We start from the raw sequence: 21213 nt of genomic DNA, 5'->3' as shown, positions 1-21213 counted from the left end.
GACAAGAGGGAGAGACTTGCAAACTGCTGTGACACAATTGACATTATTTGAACAAGGAACATAATCCACTGCTATGTGGAGGATCATATGGCTGAGGAGAAGACAGCCATATGTCCTGCTGCATTCGGAACTGTCCGTGTTCATGTGTCTTCTGCTCTTGCCTCTCAGCAGACGTGAAAGTTGGAGTTCCATACCTGCTTCAATGTTTGTGTGAAGTCTGGCAGCAGGGGATTGCAGTTATAGACCGGTGAAGTGTATTCCAAAAAAAGGCGATCATTTGTCAAGCAATGAAAACATTCTGAGGGAAGACATGCTGTGGGCAGCAGTCACTCAACGACCATGGTTGGAGCTCTTCACTATAAGAACATAAGAACATAAGAAATAGGAGCAGGAGTAGGCCATCTAGCCCTTCGAGCCTGCCCCGCCATTCAATAAGATCATGGCTGATCTGTTGTGGCTCAGTTCCACTTTCCCGCCCTCTCCCCATAACCCTTAATCCCCTCTCTTATCAAGAACCCATCAACCCGCTTCTTAAAAATATTTAGCGAGGCAGCCTCCACCACTTCAACGGGCAGAGAATTCCAGAGATTCACCACCCTTTGAGTGAAGAAGTTCCTCCTCAACTCCGTTCTAAACCGCCTCCCCTTTATCTTGAGGCTGTGCCCCCTAGTCCTGCTGTCTTTTTTGAGCGGGAAGAGTCTCTCCACCTCTATCCTATCCATCCCATTCATCATCTTATACGTCTCAATGAGATCTCCCCTCATTCTTCTAAACTCTAACGAGTACAAGCCTAGTTTATTCAGCCTCTCCTCATAGCTCAATCCCCTCAACTCCGGTATCAGCCTAGTAAACCTCCTCTGCACTCCCTCCAGGGCCAAAATATCCTTGCGCAGGTGCGGCGCCCAAAACTGCACACAGTACTCCAGCTGCGGCCTCACCAATGCCCTATACTATAATTGATCAAAACTTTTCCAGCTTGTCAGTTTCACAGAAGAAGGCCTTCTTGCTGTTCACTCCTATCAATGACTCTAATGAGTGGAAACTGTACACTGTTGGCAAAGAAACTGAAAACTTAAAAGGCTTTTTAGTTCGCTTTTGTAAACCCTGAATCATTGTCCCAACAGACACCTTGCATAAATCTGAACCTGCTCTGGGAAAGCGTAAAGAGAGTGGGACGATATTGGGATTCCAACCTTGTATCATTTTTTATGATCTCCCCAACCCACATGCAGGGTTTGTGTGCGGCTGGGAAATTCCAGGATTGTTTTGAACTCATCTGAATGAGTCCAATCAGTCTTGATTCTGGTGTCAATTTGAATTGGAGCTCTTATCTCTTTTAATTCTTACATCCAACAACTCAGTTTGCAGAATAGCAGAAAAACATACAGTAGTTTTGCAGAAACCAGAAGAATATCTTTGCAATTTAGTTTTCCATTTTTATGAAGCACCTTAATATGGTCAATTTTGAATTATGTAAATTCTATGGTTTTGATTTTCAATAAATATAAACACTTGGGAGCCAGCTCCCAGGAAATTATTTTGTGCCAGCACATAATATCTTTTGTACTTTCTTTATTATCTGCCTTTCATTATTTTGCAATTTTCATTCAAAAGATATTGCATTAGTTCAGATGGCCCATTTAAATGATATTGTTATCACTCTTCAGAATTTTAAAACTAATGCAATTGATTCAATCCTCTCTCTAATGGACGTTTTGATTTTGTTTTGTATTGTGATATAAAAGTACGATATAGCCCTTTATCACATTGAAATATTGAAAAACAGTTCAGACAATTTATTAAATATTTGGTCTGGCTACCCAGTGAATTAGTGTAGATTCCAGCAAATAAGAAATGATTTGAGGGCAAAATGAAATACTTAATTTTTTTTGTGCTAATCTTTTATTTCCATCCTTTTTTAAAAGAAAAACAGTGATAAAGGAACACTTTTTAAAAGTGAAGACTGTAAGCTTCACCTCTCTGTTTTAATGTGATACTGTAAATTCTAATCAAATGATAACCTTACTGAAGAAACCAATCTTTATATGTAACGCGTTGAACACAGGGCTAAAGTTCAATTTGGAAGTGGGAGTTGGGAGGTTTCCCGACCTTGAAATCCTGCTTCCCGACCAGCAGTGCCCAGTGACATTATTTTAATGGCAGGATTGTGAGTACAGTTTGAAGTTGTGCCTGCTGCTTCTTGAAGCAGGCCCAAGACAGTGGTGTGCTAATCACAGAATCCCTACAGTGCAGAAGGAGGCCATTTGACCCATCAAGCCTGCACCAACAACAGCCCCAACCAGGTCCTATCTCCACAACCCCTACATAAATGCTGAAGTGGCTAGCATAAAAGGTTACCCTCCATCCTTAGGAAATCAGCTGGTTCAGGAGATAGTGTAACTCTTCCTAAGCATCACTTCCACTAACCCCCTCATCCCCACTACCCCATTCATACCCCAACCCACTCTCCTAGCATCCAGTATAAACAAAACTCACAAGCCCAATGAATTGCAAAGCTTTTAGAAGCTTATAAATTTGCAAACATTAATTGAAATCCAGTCAAAAAAGCATGGTCCTTATAATCTTTTAGAATCTGTCAAAATAAAAATTACATTAATATCCTTTAAGAACATACTCCTCAGATGGCGGGATTGATTTGGTTAGAATCACAGAATTCCTACACTGCAGAAGGAGGCCATTTGGCCCATCAAGCTCGTACCAACAATAATCCTTTGCAGGCCCTATCCCCATAATCCCACACTAAGGGCAATTGAACATGGCTCTCAACCCAGCTCCTTATCCTGTGCTGCTGGGTAATGCTGGCTGGAAATCGCAGCAGGAATCCTAGATTTGTGCCCCACAAACCATTTTTAAAGTCCCACCATGCACTTCTGCCCCACATCAGGATAGGAAAATCCAGGCCTGCGAATCTACAACTACGATTTTTGATATTGACCCACAATTTGTGTCTGTATGTTCTCTTTACTTGATAAAAAGCAAAGTACTTCAAGGTGTTTTTTGAAATTAAGTGTTCAAAGAAAATACATTTTTTTGGAAGTAGTTTTTAGTCTGTTGTGATTGTCAGATGCATTATGGATAATTGGGAAAATGGTAAAATTTCTATCTTTCTAGAAGCGCTAATTCTAGCCCTTCAATAATTGACCCCTCAATAGATGCTCCCCCTGAACCATGGATTTTTGTGCCAGCTGTACTCAATTCATGCCCCTACACTACCTACCACCCTTCACCCACCTGTACTGACTAGGCTGTGCTGGAGCTGCTATATTTTCAACCTTTTCGATTGAAAATCAAGAACAGCTTGCCAATACTATAGAAATAAAGCTCGATCACGTAAATTGAACTGGCCTTGCACAGTAGCCATTGGATGAACGCAGTAACTTGTCACCTGCATCATTCGTGATTTGATGCATGTTCAAAATCTCTCCCAAGGTCTTGTAACAAACATACGCAGTGGAAGCATCTTGTTTCAACGTTAAAACAAAGTTACGAGAATCCATTGCACAGTATGGATCAAGATAAAGAATCAAAATGGCAACAGTAACAGCTGACAGTCAACAAGCAGGTTTTTAAGGCTGGACACTTGCTCCTCCTCTACTCCCTTAACTTCACCAGGAATGCTGTAGAAACTCCTTCTATATTTTCTTGCAGCAGAGTGGTAGTTATTCTGAGGAAATTTCAAGTCCATGTCTTTATCTTGATAGTTCTACAGTAAGATCATAAAAAATAGTAACGTGGAACTATTCCAATTAAAATAACATCTCAACTTGCAGAGATGGATGTCCATATTGATAGATGTGGACATTTGCATGCAGATTTTACAATTATATGTGTGTATAGAGCCCTGGGAAATACCATTAGCAGAGCAGTGTACTTTTCTACTGTATCCCTGCACTGCTCTGACATGGTACTGGTATTGTACTTGTTTCAAATCTACAGCAGAGACTTTGGAGTAAACCTTGAGAAATGCTGAGTATGGTAACAGTTGTTAATATATATTTTAACCCTTGTTGCAGTGGCATTCTCGAAGATTAAAGGTCAGTATATTCAAAAATGGTCCCTAAATAGTTGATACGATAGGTAGGGAACAAGCATGCATTCATTCTACACTGGAAGTTCACCATCCAAGATATTGGATAAGAAAGCAAAAGAGGTGTTGAGGGCCATTGCTGACACCAACATAAGCAGAGAAGTGGCCTATTGCCTGTTTGAGGCTATTTTTGCAAAATTGGACAGCTGTGACCACAGTCAGTGCTAGGTTTGCTGTATTTAGGAAAACATGATCTATATATGACTTGTCATAATCATACAGTTTTATAGTTTATATTAATATTATTCCCCTTTGATTTGGGGAAACTGAAAAAAATCCTAAACTCTTGAGTTCGGAATGTAAAGAAATTCCCAGGAACTGTGCAACAGCTGTGGACCAGGATTGTAGAGCTATTTTGAAACTGGGGGTGTTTCTTATTTTCTGCTCAATTCACTGCACAGGAATTGCGAGTGAAATTCAGGCATGGGCTGAAAATCTTGGACCTCACAAGGAAGCTGTAGAAAGATTTTGAGTTGGTCCCAAGAAAGTGGATAAACTTTAAAAACCTGAGAGTAGCCAGAAAGCTTTCTGGGGATTCATAGTAGAAAATAGGATGTCCAGCTGAAGATTTTAACCTCAAACTATATATGATTTTGCTTGCTGATGTAAAGTAATAGGTATTTACCTAGGACAGTATTTTTATAGCACCATTTGCTTTTCTTGATTCTTGTACAGTAAAATTAATTTGTTTTAATCCATGTAATTTTGTGACTTTGATTTTTCAGTAAGTAACAGGGATTTTGAATTTTTTTTTAAATATTAACATTCTCGAAAGGAACAGCTCGAGGCCACTACCAAAAAGTTTCAAAAACTAAACATACTTTTTTGAAGCTGAAGAAATGCTTCTCCCATTTCCAGAACAGTGCTTGGGCTCCTCCAGATTGCCTCTCCCTGTTGCCACCCTTCATTCCACCCGCCTCCATACAACCATTTTCCCAATTATGTCTTCCAGCCATACCATCCGTCCTAATTACCATCTTCTCCCAAGACCCTACTTAAGGATCATTGTAGAAAATGCAGTGGCTTGAATTTGAAATCCTCTTTAGTCATCTACTTGTGATTGCCCAGCAGCTGTATGTAGCTCACTGGCCTCATGCAGATAATCCTAGCTTGCCCATTATGGCTCAGGGATGGGATCTGAGCCTGTTTGCACCAGCTAACAAGGCATGACTTTTTTTTTGCTTAATTCATGTACTGAATTCTGAACTGAATGAGGATATGTCTACTGTCCAAGACATTTGGTAAACTCATGGAAGGGCAGATGGTTGAATTTAGATTTTACTAAGCTTGTGTCATAATTTTTTTCCAGTTATTACATTCTCTTGCACATGGATTTTAAGCACTCCAGTTAGTCTTTTTCACGTTACTGCCCTTAAATGCTAGAATAAACTATATTAGCCTTTAAGGCACAAAAGCATTCTTTTCTACAGAAGAAAAATGGTATTCTGAACAAGCTGCTTAGTGCTATTTACTTGCAGGCTTGTTCTGTTAGTTTGAATGGTCATGTTCCAATTCTTGATACTTAATTAATTTCATTGCATTTATTTCTTCCAGCAGTGCAACCATTCTATAGATAATGGCCCAGGTTTGCACTCAAAAACTTTACGGATAGGAGATGTGGAGATTCCCGCTGTGTGGTAAGGTTATAGGCAGCCAGTTCACTGTTCCCTTAGCTGCACAAATACCTTTGCAGTTTCGGGAATAAGTATATGGAGCTCATAATGATCTGTTAACTTGACTATGCTATACTCAATTGAAACTGATCAGCTGTTAACAGATTCAGTGTAGCGGATTCTCAAGATCGTATTAAACTATTTCCAGCAGAAACAGTAAAGGTCACAAGTTTGTCAGCACTTCATACCTAATCATAATGCAGCAGTTTTGTACAGCAAATTTAAAAGTAAAATACTTTGCATGCTGACAATCTGAAATAAATGGAAAATATGTTGGAAACATTCGACATCTGTGGAGATGGTAATGAAAATTATTCGGTTGGATTTTCATGGAATCAGAGAGACTTTGTGGAGGTTTAAAATGGTATCCAGCACCCAATTCATTGAATCCTGACCCTATTCCCAGTGCCCACACTTTTCACTAATGGATGTTGAGGGTACAGGTTGCAAGTCTGCATCCTGCACTGCTAACCTGGCTGACTCCATTGTGGAGATAGTCATATCACAGTCCTCCACAATTTTCATGGAGTCAAGCCAGCTTTCAAAGGACAGCATCTCAGAACTGTTGTGAACCATAGTCTGGATGAGGGAACTTTTTGAATGTAAGTTCAAAAGACCTTACCCATACTATCAATAAAAAGCTATGCTCCTTCAACCTTCTTCATGTCCTTCATGTCTTCCATGTCAAACTATGACTCCTCCATATCCATTCACCCACCATGCAAATTGTACAGAACAAATGAATCCTATAGTGACAACAGAATGTGAAAAACTTTGAAAAAGTAATTGATTCATTTCTATCTACTTTCTTTAAAAAAAATTCTATCACTACATCCCTTTAAGTTTATCACCCAGATCCTTTAAAGTTTCAAGAGCAGAAACTGCAAGAACTTAAAATTGCTTTATCTTGTATAAATAAACATTGTGCAATTGACAGAATAGATCAGAGAACAAGAGCTGTCAAGCAAACAGTGTTTTCCCTGGGATGCAACTGTTTAAACAGAGTAATGATGTCCAGGCTCTCAGTCAAACCTAATTGTGCCTTTGTAGAAGGTCTAGACTGAGATCCAATTTTTTTTTCTCCATATTAATAATATTAAGGATACAGGGATAGTGCAGGAAAATGTTGCTTGAAACATAAGATCAGCCATGATCTCATTGAATGTTGAAGTGGGCTGGAAGGATCAAATGGTCAATCTTCCTATCTCCTATGTCCTTATGTTTGGGGGCAGATAGAGGGTAGAAAGGGCTATTTTGGTAGGTTGAGGGCTTAGGTTGGCATAGAGGAGATGAGGGACATAGGTTGACATGGTGGGTATGAGGGCTATGAGATTTGGTGATGGCATGAGTCAGCAATGAATGGAGTGTAGGAAATGTGAGGGGAGGGCAAGAAGGGTAATAGTAATGATTGTGTTGTAGTGGGAACGAAGTCCTAGAGCTCCAAAATAGGACTTTTAAACAGGCCACCTCAGCATCGGCAACTCTTGTGGCTGTCTTGCAACTCTTTTTAGGGGCAGTGTGCCTCACTCCTGTTATCAGAATGAAAATCCCATGGTTTTCTAGCACTTTCTCCTGTGGCAGACACATCAAGCTGGGAAATCTTCCAACTTTCACTGAGCCCCATGGTTGTACCCTGCAGGAATGTTTTCTCTTTTGTTGTATAATACATTAAAAATATAATTTTTAGGAATTAAATATTTTTCCCTGCTCATAAATATCACAATTTTATAATTTTCTCATCTGTATTATTTTTTAAGTCAGAAATTGGCTCAATATCTCAGAAATGGTTGTAATGCTGCTATAAAATGAATTAACTGGCATAAAAAGTGGCAGGTCCAAGATCTGGAGCATAGTCATTCAAATAAAGTCAACAGCGCAACTGTGTCAGTGAATGACACTGAATGAAGCTAAAACTAGAAAATGCTAGAACTGTGCAGCAGACCAAATGGCATTTGTGGAGTGACAGCAGAGTTAAAGTGACTCAGAACCTCTGTTGGACCGAAGCTGTGTGCCAGGACCCCACAGAGGTCCCAATGTGCTGATCACCATGAAATTGCTTAGGATGTTTGAGCTTCCGATGGGCCATTCCCCTCCACCTTGGATCCTTTGTGAATATCTCTGATGCTGAGCTAAAGATAGTAGTCATGATATGGAGATGCTGGTGTTGGACTGGGGTAAACACAGTAAGAAGTCTGACAACACCAGGTTTAAGTCCAACCGATTTATTTGACAGTAAATATTTACTGTCAAATAAATCGGTTGGACTTAAACCTGGTGTTGTCAGACTTCTTTCTGAGCTAAAGAATCAGACTTCAGGCAGTTATGGGACTTACCAGATAGTTATCTAACCCCTCGACTACCTTCTTGACCCCCACTATTTTGACTTGATTTATTATTGTTGAGTATTAATATGCAGTCAGAAGTATTGTTACTTGCACGCTATACAAAGTATACGATTATAGAGAAGGGAACAAGAGAGTGCAGAATTTAGTGTTATAGTTATAGGTAGGGTGTAGAGAAAGATCAACTTAATGCAAGGTACATAAGAACATAAGAAATAGGAGCAGGAGTAGGCAATCTAGCCCTTCGGGCCTGCCCCGCCATTCAGTAAGATCATGGTTGATCTGTCGTGGCTCAGTTCCACATTCCCGCCCTCTCCCCATAACCCTTAATCCCCTCTCTTATCAAAAAGGTAGGTCCATTCAAAAATCTGATGGCAGCAGGGAGAAAGCTGTTATTGAGTTGCTTGATACGTGACCTCAGATTTTTGTATTTTTTTTCCCTGATAGAAGGAGGTGGAAAAGAGAATGTCCAGAGTGCACAGGGTCCTTAATTATGTTGGCTGCTTTGCTGAGGCAGTGGGAAGTGTAGACAGAGTCAATGGATGGGAAGCTGGTTTGCGTGGTGGATTAGGCTACATTCACAACCTTTTGTAGTTCCTTGCAGTCTTGGGTCGAGCAGGAGCCATCATACCAAGCCATGATACAACCAGAAAGAACGCTTTTTATTGTGCATCTGTAAAAGTTGGTGAGAGTTGTAACTACCATGCTAAATTTCCTTTGTCTTCTGAAAAAGTAGAGGCATTGGTGCATTTTCTTAACTATAGCGTTGGCATGGGGGGGATCAGGACAAGTCGTTGGTGATCTGGACACTTAAAAACTTGAAACTCTGACCCTTTCTATTTTGTCCCCATTGATGTAGACAGGGGCATGTTCTTCTCTACGCTTCCTGAAGTCGATGACAAACACCTTCATTCTGTTGACATTGAAGGAGAGATTATTGTCGCTGCACCAGTTCACCAGATTCGCTATCTCATTCCTGTACTCTGTCTCATCATTGTTTGAGATCTGACCCACAACGGTGGTGTCGTCAGCAAATTTGAAAATCGAACTGGAGGGGAATTTGGCCAGTCATAGGGGTATAAGGAATACAGTAGGGGACTGAAAACACAGCCTTGTGGGGCATTGGTGTTGAGGATGATCATGGGGGAGGTGCTGTTGCCTATCCTTACTGATCATTTAGGCTGGTTGAGGAGTTTTTAGTTACTGACCAGTCCACTGACTCCAAGCAGTCCCGTAGGAGATCATCCAATCCCTCAGATCAACACTGCATGATTTTTTTTGATGGATTCTCTCGCTTCAGTTTATTTTCAGGTCCCGCTTCACTAACTGCCATAAGCCATGACTACACTTGACCAGATCTGATAACCCATCCGAACTCTAGATTGTGCCTTCTGATATCCCCAATTATCCATGATCTGACCCAACTACACATCTAATTGTCAGACTATCCCCTGATACTACCCTACCCGACTATCCCCCAATCCCACCCAACTGTGCCCCTTACTGATCATTTGACTACCCCTGCCAGACCTGACTGCCTCAGCAAATGCCTGTCAACCCTCACCAACCTGACCTGACAATCCCCCAAACACCTGCTCCACCTTCATCATCTGTAATCACCCCTCCATCTCCCCCCCAGTAACCTCCCATACGTGCCACCTACCAGCCTTCCCACCTGTCACCCTATTCAGCTCCCTACTCACCTGCCATCCTGCCCACCTGTCACTTCACCTACCTGCCATCCTATCCACCTACTGTCCCACATGCCACGCTATCTATCTGCCACCTCCTCCACCTACTACCTAATTCACCCACCTTACTCTCCCACATTTTCACTGGACATTTACACTAACCATACAGCAGCTGATACAGTAACAAAGGGGCATGATTGTCTTCCCCCCAGTTCTACAGGGCTGTGATGGAGCTCTCCTATGAACACTGCGCTCTGCATTTCTGGAGAAGCCTAGCTCAAGATTCAGCAAGAAATGCAGAGCAGCAGCTTGGGATGGTAATATTTGAGTTGAATAACAATCTGACAATGATTGCAACTGTATGAAAGATTCAGACCAATGTTTCTAGTTAATGACCTTTCATCAGAACTATGCATGCAGTCTATTTAATTTAACAGACAGACTGAAATCCAATTAACAACTTAAGTGAGAGACAGTTTGGATTCGGAGACTGAATAATTCCAAACATGCTGCATTGGATTCTTAATCTAGACCACTGCATTATATGAGTCTAACTGTGGATGCAAGAGCCATGTTAATCTCAAAAAGAATAGATCTGTCTGTGGACATTACAGCAATTTAGTTCTAAATTTATGCTTATACCAGTGCCATCTTTGTATCAGATTGGGAATATAGCAGCACCATTAGGTTCCAGTTGGAAGAGTAATAAATTGCCACATGACAGGTAATCCATTTCATGATGGTCTTCGTACATTAATAATGAGGAATAGAGTAAGATTTTTGAATTTATGAAATCACCCTGATTATGAAAACTGGCTTTTGAATTGAAATGGAATGTAACTTTAGATACAATGGCAATTAATTATTGAGTTTTTTTTAAAAATAGCTTCATCTTTAAAATTTTTATTTTAATAAATTTAGAGATAGTTAAATGTGAGTAAATATTTTTTCAACTATTCTACCACGGGGTGGGGTGGGTTTTTTTTCAGCCCATATTAGCCATCAGCGAGAATGGGAGGTGAGCGCAAAATATTATGAGAATCAAGAAATGCAATTCTCGTCAGTGACATCGAATTTCCCATTTTCCAGGCCCCTTGTTGGTGGCATAATGAGAAACCCACCACAGAATGTAGGAAAACTCATCGAAATACATTAGCATCTCATCAGCTTGTCTTCCTGCTGAGATCCCCCTCACCCCCCACCTGTCTACTGAATATTCATCACACCGGCACGACTTACAACAGCTGAATACAAATGAGGACCTGGTGACCTCACCCCTGAAGGGCATATTGAAAGTGAATGCTCCGGTCACCATTACCCTCCAGGGTACCAGTTGCGGCGGGTGGGGGGGGGGGAGGGAGGGCACCTGAGAAGGTATAGTGCAACATAGTGCCAGGGGATGGGGAGCAGGTGGGGTGGGGGGTGCGGAGAGGGCAGTGTTCAAATTCAGTATCTGGGGGGCAAAGGGTGATTGTCATTTGCAGGCCTTAGTGGCCCTTTGTAGCTGTGAACCTCTCGGTGTCAATGGGCACCATGAAAAGGGGCCTGGTGGCTAGTTTGCAGGCAGTACTTCCCATGCCCGCCTTGCTAGGCTTGTGTGATAACACTGCTGAATGTTTGTCCTACTATAGTGGCAGCTGGAAAGTGGCTGGGAGCAGGTCAATTCACTGGGTCATCACAGGCGATGATGTGAGATCACTGACTGATTTCCTGTGAAAATCCAGGCTGCGTGGGCAGAGTTGGGGACTCTGTCGAGGGGTCATTTCCAGCCTTATGAGGGCTGGAGACCCTCACACAGGTGGGAGGACACATGAAGCCAGAATAAACCCTCACAGAGTGCGCAGCCTTTGAAGCCAGAAGACATGAGACATCGGAAAGATCAAGGCCATTGGTTATGGAGGCCAGGCTGTCAGGGATTATTGAATGGGTGGCTGCTGTTCAAGTTGGGAGGCTCATTTAATCCACTGCCCATGAGAGCTGAGAGAATGAGGGTGCTCTTCAAGGATGAAGTTGCCTGTAGATTGCAGTCTTTGCATGCATCAGGGTGTGCCTTGCCTGCCACTAAGGGAAGCCAGTTGCCTAATCAGCAGGCAGAAGCCCTCATAATAGATAAAAAGTAGTTGGATATGCACCTGATGTGTCATAACCTACAAGGCTATATCCCAAGAGCTGGAAAGTGGAATTAGACTGGCTGGCTAGTTGTAGATTGGTGTGAGCGTGATGGCAATGACCATGTTCTGGGTTATTAATTTTTATTTCAATGACAGTTGTAAAACTTATTCCTGGAGTTTAATGTGGAAAAGTGTGAGGTAATTCACTTTGGCAGGAATAACAGATGTGTAGAGTATAGGGCTAACGGTAGGACTCTGAATAGTGTGGATGAACAGAGGGATCTAGCTGTATGTGTACATAGATCCCTGAAAGTTGGGAATCAAGCAGATAAGGTTGTTAGGAAGGCATACAGTGTCTTGGCGTTTATTGGTAGGGGGATTGAATTTAGGAGCCGCAGCGTCATATTGCAACTGTACAAAACTCTGGTGCGGCCACACTTGGAGTATTGTGTGCAGTTCTGGTCCCCACATTATAGGAAGGATGTGGAGGCTTTGGAGAGGGTGCAGAGGAGGTTTACGAGGATGTTGCCTGGTATGGAGGGGAGGTCCTATGAGGAGAGACTGAGGGATTTGAGGTTGTTTTCGTTAGAAAGAAGGCGGCTGCGAGGGGACCTTATTGAAACATATAAGATGATTAGAGGTTTAGATAGGGTGGACAGTGATAGCCCATTTCCTCGGATGGAGAAAGCTTGCACGAGGGGGCATAGCTTTAAATTAAGGGGTGGTAGTTATAGGACGGTTGTCAGAGGTAGGTTCTTTACCCAGAGGGTGGTGAGGGATTGGAATGCCCTGCCTGCTGCAGTTGTAAATACGCCTAGTTTGGGGGCGTTTAAGAGATCCGTGGATAGGTTTATGGATGGAAAGGGATTGGTTTAAGTTAGAAGGTCATTGCTTTGTAATTGGTCGGCGCAACATCGTGGGCCGAAGGGCCTGTTCTGCGCTGTAATGTTCTGTGTTCTAATATTTCAGAGCATAATGACTTACTGCATCAACCAACCTTAGTAGTCTTGTCCTCTGCTCTTCTGGTTTGAACTTCCTGATGATGCTGGTTTTATGGCTATTATGTGGGGAAGAAAATGGCAATTTCTTTTTGAAAATCCAGAAATGTTAAATAGTGAGCCTCATTCACTGCAGCAGTAAAAGACAAAATGCCTGGATTCATCCATGTTGTTCATTCTGTATTCTAGGACTAACAGCTGCAATAAAGGTTGAGGTGGATATTCAGTTTGTATCAACGGTTGATAATCAACATATTATTATGTAGGGCAAAGATCACTGTGGGATCTAATTTAAATCTAATTCCGCAACTGTTAATAGCATTGTTCCATGTCACCTCAAGACTGATTGTGTCATACATTAATTGTAATTACTTTAAAACAGCATGGTGATATGACATGTGGTACCAAAAATAGCACAAAGGAAATTGGAGGTAAAAATGATTCTAATTTTTAAAGTATGTTGAATCAAATGAAATATGTGTTTAGTGTGGCATTTTATATTTAGTAACTAAATATGTCTGTATCTGCTGTGTTTTGTGCAGCAAATGTAACCACTCATAGGGATGAAATTTATTGGTCACCACCACACACCCCGTCCCCCAGGAGGAGATGAGTTTGGAATTGAAAGATATGGACAATGTCATATAATCAAGCAGAAAGGTGCAAGTGGAAATCCACCAGCCTTCTAATCTATCTCCAATTTGATATGAGGAGGGAAGAATCGAGGATGGTCTTCCTTCTTCTCCCCCAGCCCCTAATTAAAAGCCTCAACACAGAATCACTGATATCTAACCAGAGATGGGAGGATGCCACGCCATGTGGGCCTACTGCCGAGGGAAAACTGGTGGGTAGGGATGGATCCCAGTTGACGAGAAATCTCACTATCAGTCTCTCTGTGCCTAACAAATATACTCACAAGTGGATTTGGAGGGACCCAAAGTGGACCCCTCCCTGCCCTTTCAATAATCTCCTTCTGAAACCCCACCCCTCACTGGAACTTCCCAGTCTGTCCCCAGCAAACACACCCCTCCCAACTTTTTTCATGGAACTCCATTGATGATCCATGGTGTAGGTTGTATTGCAATACCAGGAGTGGGCACCATTCCTGGTACTGCCAGGACTGGAGAGTCATCATCTTCTGACTGGCCAGCAGTTCCTACCACCACAGAATTTCTGGAGGAAATAGTCCATAAAACCAGGAAGCCCAATGCTGACCAGACTGACTCCCAACTGACATTTAATCGCAACAGGCCTCCCGGAAATGGCAGTGGAGAGGCTGCAAGATGCAGGGGATATTGGCTTGCGAGAAGCCAGACACCCAAGGTGATCAAAAGGTTAGTGGCTCCTTACTCCAGTCTGCGAGGCAATGGTGTTTTATTGGCATGGCTGAGTAGCGGAGAAACTGCAGGAAAACTTGTATGTACATGGCAATCCAGTGCAGAGGAATACTGAGAGATGATATTGATATCCTGGAGTGAGATCCTTGCTGAAGGCATCTTAGAGAAAGTGTTATTTGGGAGAAGATTCCAGGTGTGTTCTTCAAGAGCAAGGACTGGCAAGCCTCATGTGAAAGTCAGAATTCAGTGAGATCGTTGGCTCACAGTGAAAGTAGGATTTGGAGGGATTTGATGAAAAATCTGCTGAACTTGCATACGGTACTATTTGTCACTTACTTTCAAAGTGTGGGTTGTCTGACCACATTTCACCAATTGGTTTACATGGACTACGTATACACTTGATTTGATTTATTATTGTCACACGTATTAGTATGCAATGAAAAGTACTGTTTCTTGCATGCTATACACACAAAGCTTACTATACATAAGGAGGGAAAGGAGGGAGTGCAGAATGTAGTGTTACAGTCATAGTTGGGGTATAAAGAAAAATCAATATAATGCGAGGAAGGTCCATTCAAAAGTCTGATGGCAACAGGGAAGAAGCTGTTTTAGAGTCGGTTGGTACGTGATCTCAGATGTTTGTATCTTTTTCCTGATGGAAGAAAGTGGAAGACAGCATGACTGGGGTGTGTGAGATTCTTGATTATGTTGCTTGCTTTTCCGAGGCAGTGGGGAATGTAGACAGTGTCAGCGGATGGGCGGCTAGTTTGAGTGATGGACTGGGTTTCATTCACGACCTTTGTAGTTTGTGGTGGTCTTGGCCAGAGCAAGAGCCATACCAAACTGTGATGCAACCAGAAAGAATGCTTTCTATAGTGGATTTGTAGAAACTGGTGAGAGTTATGGCAGACATGCCAAATTTCCTCTGTCTCTTGAAAAATAGAGGCATTGGTGAGCTTTCTGAACCATAGCACCTGCATGGAGGAACTAGGACAGGTTGTTGATTATTTGGTCACCTAGAAACTTGAAGCTCTCAATCATTTCTATGTTGTCCCCATTGATATGGATACGGGCATGCCCTCCACTATGCCTCCTTCATCTTGTTGACATTGAGGGAGAGATTATTGTCATTGCACCAGTTCACCAGATTCTCTAACTCTTTCCTGTACTTTGTCTCGTTAATGTTTGAGATCCTAGCCACAACAGTGGTGTCATCAGCAAACTTGATTTTCAAGTTGGAGGGGAATTCGGCCACACAGTCATTAGTGCATGAGGAGTATATGAAAAGATTGAGGACATAGCCTTGCAGAGCACCGATGTTGAGGATGACTATGGAGGAGGTGTTGTTGCTCATTATTACTGATTGCAGTCTGTGGGTTAGGAAGTCTAGGATCTGGTTGCAGAGGAAGGAGCCAAGTCCCAGGCTACGAAGTTTGGAGATGAAAATTAGAATGTAAGATGCATTTTGTAACTTGTCATGCTTACAAATCTACCTGTGAAGGTATAGCTGGGGTGAAGGAGTAGTATTATAGTTAATCTTTTCTTGCTTCATAAATATTTTATTCTTTTGTTAAAAGTTCATTAGCTGTTCTGTATCTCTGTCCATTTACATATCTAAACAAAAAGTAAAAGTTAGGATCTATCGAGCCAGCTCCCACTCTGGGGTCAAACTTTTCCGGTAGTAACATCAGATGGGTTTGTAACAATATTTACAAAGACATTGAATGAAAAATAGTACAAAATCAAATCATGAACATCTGGAACTCAGCAAAGGTTGTTGGTAAAGCTGAGACTCCAAGGTCATACATCATTGAGATCAAAACAAAGAACCAACTCCATATTTGACCTAAACCTAATTGGAAAAGCAGGAAAGATTATCAACAACACCAGCAGCATCACGAACCGACAAGACAACATCACCAGCATCACTAACAAGTGGTGCAACATCAATATTATCATCAGAAAGGAACACATTAGCAACATCAGACATGATTTCAACTGCACCAGGAAGAGCGCACACAACATTGATAGTACTATATGCCAACTCACCACTGAGAGCAATGAATGCTGATCTAACAGATGGAGGCCCAAAATCCTCCCATCTAAGTGGTATCACCAATAATATTCTGAGAAAAGAAAATAACCTACAACAGACACTAAGCGTGTTCAGTTTAATTATAAAGGCCAATTGTTAATCTTCTTTACTTCAGATGGTACAAAAAAAGTTAATGATTCAAAGTTATATTGATATAAAAGCTTCATTTTTTAAAGAATTATAAATGTATTATTATTCATGAAAAGCGAGGAATTAATTGTGTATCTGTGTGCCACATTTACTGCTGCACTGTAGTCAGGTACTGAGAAATAATGAAATACATTCAATGAAGCTCCAGTAATTTAAGTCTAAAAGTGTGATTATTTCAAAATACTGGGAACAGGAAGACGAACACAGTGGCCTTGGGCCTCCCTCAACTATTTTTTTAACTTCACTACAAGGCTTTTTTTGTGCTTATTTTCTATCTGTGAGGTTCGTGATACAACCTAGGACCAAAGAACAGCACGAGCTCTAACTTAAGTAAAACCTACCCTTTAACGTTTCTTCCCAATTCGAGCAGATGGAAATTAAAACCCAAGTTATAACTTTATAGAATAGTAATCTTAATATTAAATTGCAATTTAACAAAGCTTACTGCAGAAAAATAATGAAAGAAGGGATTACATTTCATTATATTTCAACAGCTTCCAAAGTTCTCAGCAGATTCCCATAAACATAGAAATAGATAATTCTGCGAACAACCTTGACTTTCACCCTGAACTTTTCCTCTCTCATGACAATAATAATCAGTTTTTGTAATCACAGGACCGCTTGTGATACTGCATGTGTCAGAAGTCAGCAGATAATCAATCCAAATCAGTGTATTTTTTCAAAACAGTAGCTTAGGGTCATTTCACACATTAAGGCTGCATTTTTGCACCAGTGATGCTTGCCAATGGAGATTAAACCTTGGTACACAGTGAGTAAGTTGCAATGATAATTTGTTAACAAAGCGACAGCAAAGAGTCATAAATGCAAATTGTACATGGGGATTTACAGTTATTAACACATATTTACTCTGGTGGCTTACGTATATAGTGCATTTGGTAACTTGAGTCCGCAAATGAGGTAATCAAATACATTGTTCAGGAAAACAGGAGCACTACAACAAATCTGGGTTTACAGGACTCTTGCAGACTGAAGCCCCACCCATTGTCTACACATGCTCAGAAGGGAGAAAGGCCTGCACGTGCTCAGACTTATAAGAACAGTCTAACACTTCTCCCCCCCCTTGGATTTCAATACTCAATCAAGACAGAAATACAAAGAAAGTAATGGCTTAGCTATATGGAAGTCTGTTACAAGCTTTGTGGTTGCATTGTAACACGTACAATACCACTGTTGAATCTTTGAAAGGTGGATCTGAAATCATAGGTGAAGAGGCCGACTGAGAATCTGTACATGAATGTTCCTCTTCCCCTTCCACAGCAAAGTCAACTGGTAAACCTGAATCACAGAAACTACTTCCTAGTAAACATCCTCAAGCAGCATTACCTTCTGCCACATTAGCAGTAATGGTCGCTGACTCTGAAACCTCTCCTGACTCAAGAGTTTTATCACAAGTCAATATGATCTTGATGTCTGTGGACAATCTTCCACTGTAGTCTCATGAATCACTTTGGTTTAAAATTATTTCTGTCAACCACCTCTTTTACTACCAAAGTTTTGATATAGATCTGACCATCCAGTTTAAACTGCCTCTCTTTGGAATCTAAATCACGTCCCTCCTTCTGCTTCTCTTGTCTCCTGCTCATTTTCACTCTGAGATTTGGATGAAAAACATCCAGGTGACAATTCAGCCTTCTACCTAACAATTCCACAGGAGGTAGCCCTGTAGTGGATTGTGACGTGATAGGATACTGGGACACAATTCTTGAGAGCTTTGTTTTTAAGATATTACCTAGCATTCATTTCTTTCCCTCTTTCAAAGTTTGAACAGTTTTGTCTGCTAAACCATTTCAAGTTGGATGAAATGGTATAGTGTACACATGGCCTGTACCATGATTTCATGAAAAATCTCACTTGTAAATGTTTTGCCATTGTCTGAAGCATGAGAATCTAATAACCCATGTGTTGTGAAAATTTGATGTTGCTTCTCTATTGTCACAGGAGCTGTGCTATTACTCATGATATGTGCTTCCAACCATTTCAAATGCACACCTACGACAACCAAAAACATGTGGTTCATGAAAGGTCGCAAAAAGTCCATATGCAGTCTGGACCATGGCCAACTTTATGGGTGGCACAGTGATTAGCATTGCTGCCCCACAGCACCAGGGATGTGGGTTCAATTCCGGTCTTGGGTCACTGTCTGTGTGGAGTCTGTACATTCTCCCTATGTGCATGTGGGTTTCCTCTGTGTGCTCCGGTTTCCTCCCATACTCCAAAGAGGCACCGGTTAGGTGGATTGGCCAGGCTAAATTGTCCCTTACTAGCACCAGCATTTGGATTAGCAGGGTAAATACATGAGGTTATGGATATAGGACATGGGTAGGATTATGGTCGGTGCAGACTTAATGGGCCAAATGACCGCCTCCTGCACTGTAGGGATTCAGGGATCAGGCCCTTACCAAGGATGGTGGTACCATCCTCTGGTTTATCTTAAAGCAAAACAGGACTTCATTTTATTCTCCATTAGGCTAGACTCTTCATTAAAGAGGCATGTCTTGAATTTCATCCATGACTTGTGAACATGGATGTGGAATGGAATGATCACTCGACCCCCACCCCTCCCTCCCACCCACCCACACACACACACACACACAATGCAACCATCCTGCACACTTTACTTGTCTTTGAGCCTCACAAGTGATTCAACCCATCCTCTTCTATTATAGCTGACCATCCTTGCATCAGAAATCTTTTAACTTGCTATAGAATAGAATCTCTGTCCTCCCACTGCTCAATTTGCTTACAGTGTGTTAATCTGTGTTTTTATAAGTCTTTTTACTCTTTGAATATGGGTAGGGCTTCAATCTGCAAGAGAGTCCTGTCAGTCTAGACCTGTTGCCTAGTGCTCCTGCTTTCTTTTGTTTATGACTGTTTTGTTAAACTTTGTTATTTATTTATAGAAAGATGATCGTTCTTTTAACTATGCATTCAGCTACCTTATTTGTGGAATTAAATTACCACACTTTTGGCAATGAGGAAACAACAGATTAGAAGGAAGGAGCATGTGTCTTTGTTCATCATGGCAACACAGGGTTGCATGTAGTGAGTAGCTAGTTTCTTTATGAATTTATTCAACAAAATTTCAAATTAGCAATGCCTCTTCTGCCATTTTCTAATGATGCCAAGGCTTTTTGTCATGCTGAAAATCTAGGCATAAGTCTTTCAACTTGCCCTCATTGTCACTTCCCAATCTTTTCTAACTGCAGATTGAAAGACTTAGTGAAATGAGGACAGGTACAAATTATTTTGGTAACTTACAGATAACAAGCATAAGATAAACAAAATACAGAGTTACACATTGATTCAAAACCTTTTCCAGAATGATCAACAAAGCAGTAAGAAATGTGCCACACTATTCCTTTTGGTGATCTTGCTTATTTTTTTCTGAAATTCTCTTTATCTTGACTCTCTCTGGACTTGGAATGGGTAAGTTTGCAAGTTTGTTAGGCCACACTTTCTTCCCAGATAAAGCTGATGCTCTGATTGCTCATGTGTCTCTTTATAGTTTTCTGTTATTGTTCTTAACGAGTGGGATGGCTGTTCCTCTGGCATTTTCTGTTCAGTGATTCATTAACCTGTCAGTAAAAATTGCCTCCCTTCTTCCCTTCATTCCCTTGGGATCTTCATTTAAAATCAAACAAGTCCTGTTATTATAAAAATTAATAAGGACCAACATGGCTGATAGGGCTTGGTCAGAGGCAACTAACTCTGTTTTAAGTAGATGATGAACCACAGCGTTCCATACATGGACTTGTTCCATATTAATGCACACCTTCAATAGTTATGGCCTGCAATTTTGTTTAAAGTTGTGCATGTTCATTTTCTTTTAAAATGCAGACCTTATGCTGAAAAAGGTTCTGTGAAAAGAAGTCAAAAAATTTGAAATGCGATGTTCACCTTTTACTTACTAAAACGTCTCTGTTTAATTAGCTAATTCTACCTTGTACTGAGTTGGATTGCTCCCACGATGGTTTCAGCTTGTTAAGAACCTTCGACTATATAATTTCATTTTTATGATTCAAATGAAGAAAATAATTAGCTGTCAAGGCAAAGAACGGAAGAAAAGGCAAAAGTTGTTTTGAAAAAGATGAGTCGAGGTGAAGAGCAGCTTGAAATTCAGTCATGCTGAAACATATAATCGTTGGGGGAGACAGAAAGAACAACCTCCAAACTCTTAACAGTGTTTCATTAATTTCCTACAGGTGATGGTGACAGATGGCAGCTCTTCTCCAAAATACTCCACTGTGTGGGTGGTGGTACATGTGTTGGATGAAAATGATAATAAGCCCCAGTTTCCTCAGAAGGTGTATCAGATTAAACTTCCAGAGCGGGACCGCAAGAAACGGAGTGAGCCAATATATCGAACATTTGCATTTGACAAGGACAAAGGACCCAACGCCGAAATTTCTTACAGCATTGTGGATGGAAATGATGATGGGAAGTTTTTTATTGATCCCAAAACTGGAATGGTGTCCTCCAGGAAGCAGTTTTCAGCTGGAAATTACGATATCTTAACGGTAAGAGTTTATTTCTTGTTTTATTCTATAAATATCAGTATCTGTTTAACACCTTAACCTCTTTGTTTCGGGTTTTAAGCTGGTCTTAGATATTCTATCAGGTATGGTTATGGCCATGTGCTCGATATCTAGTTATGCAAAAATCTAGCCTGAAGGTATAGCAAAGGAAA

At 41.1% G+C, this 21213-nt stretch overlaps 1 protein-coding gene across 8 annotated transcripts in view; it reads left to right on the top strand.

Moving 5' to 3' along the window:
• The window catches only part of LOC145348921 (protocadherin Fat 3-like), a 567559-nt gene that overhangs the window by 375074 nt on the left and 171272 nt on the right, over window positions 1-21213 (top strand). For all 8 annotated transcript variants that reach the window (XM_080197003.1, XM_080197010.1, XM_080197006.1 and 5 more), the window contains one exon: window positions 20729-21043. In XM_080197003.1, coding sequence (XP_080053129.1) covers window positions 20729-21043 — 315 coding nt within the window. The remainder of the gene's footprint in view (window positions 1-20728; window positions 21044-21213) is intronic.

Source organism: Carcharhinus amblyrhynchos, chromosome 10 (genome assembly GCF_965287045.1).
Source record: "Carcharhinus amblyrhynchos chromosome 10, sCarAmb.v2.hapA, whole genome shotgun sequence".
NCBI lineage: Eukaryota > Metazoa > Chordata > Chondrichthyes > Carcharhiniformes > Carcharhinidae > Carcharhinus > Carcharhinus amblyrhynchos.
The sequence above is the reverse complement of the archived record's forward strand: the minus strand, read 5'-3'. Positions and strand labels throughout refer to the sequence as shown.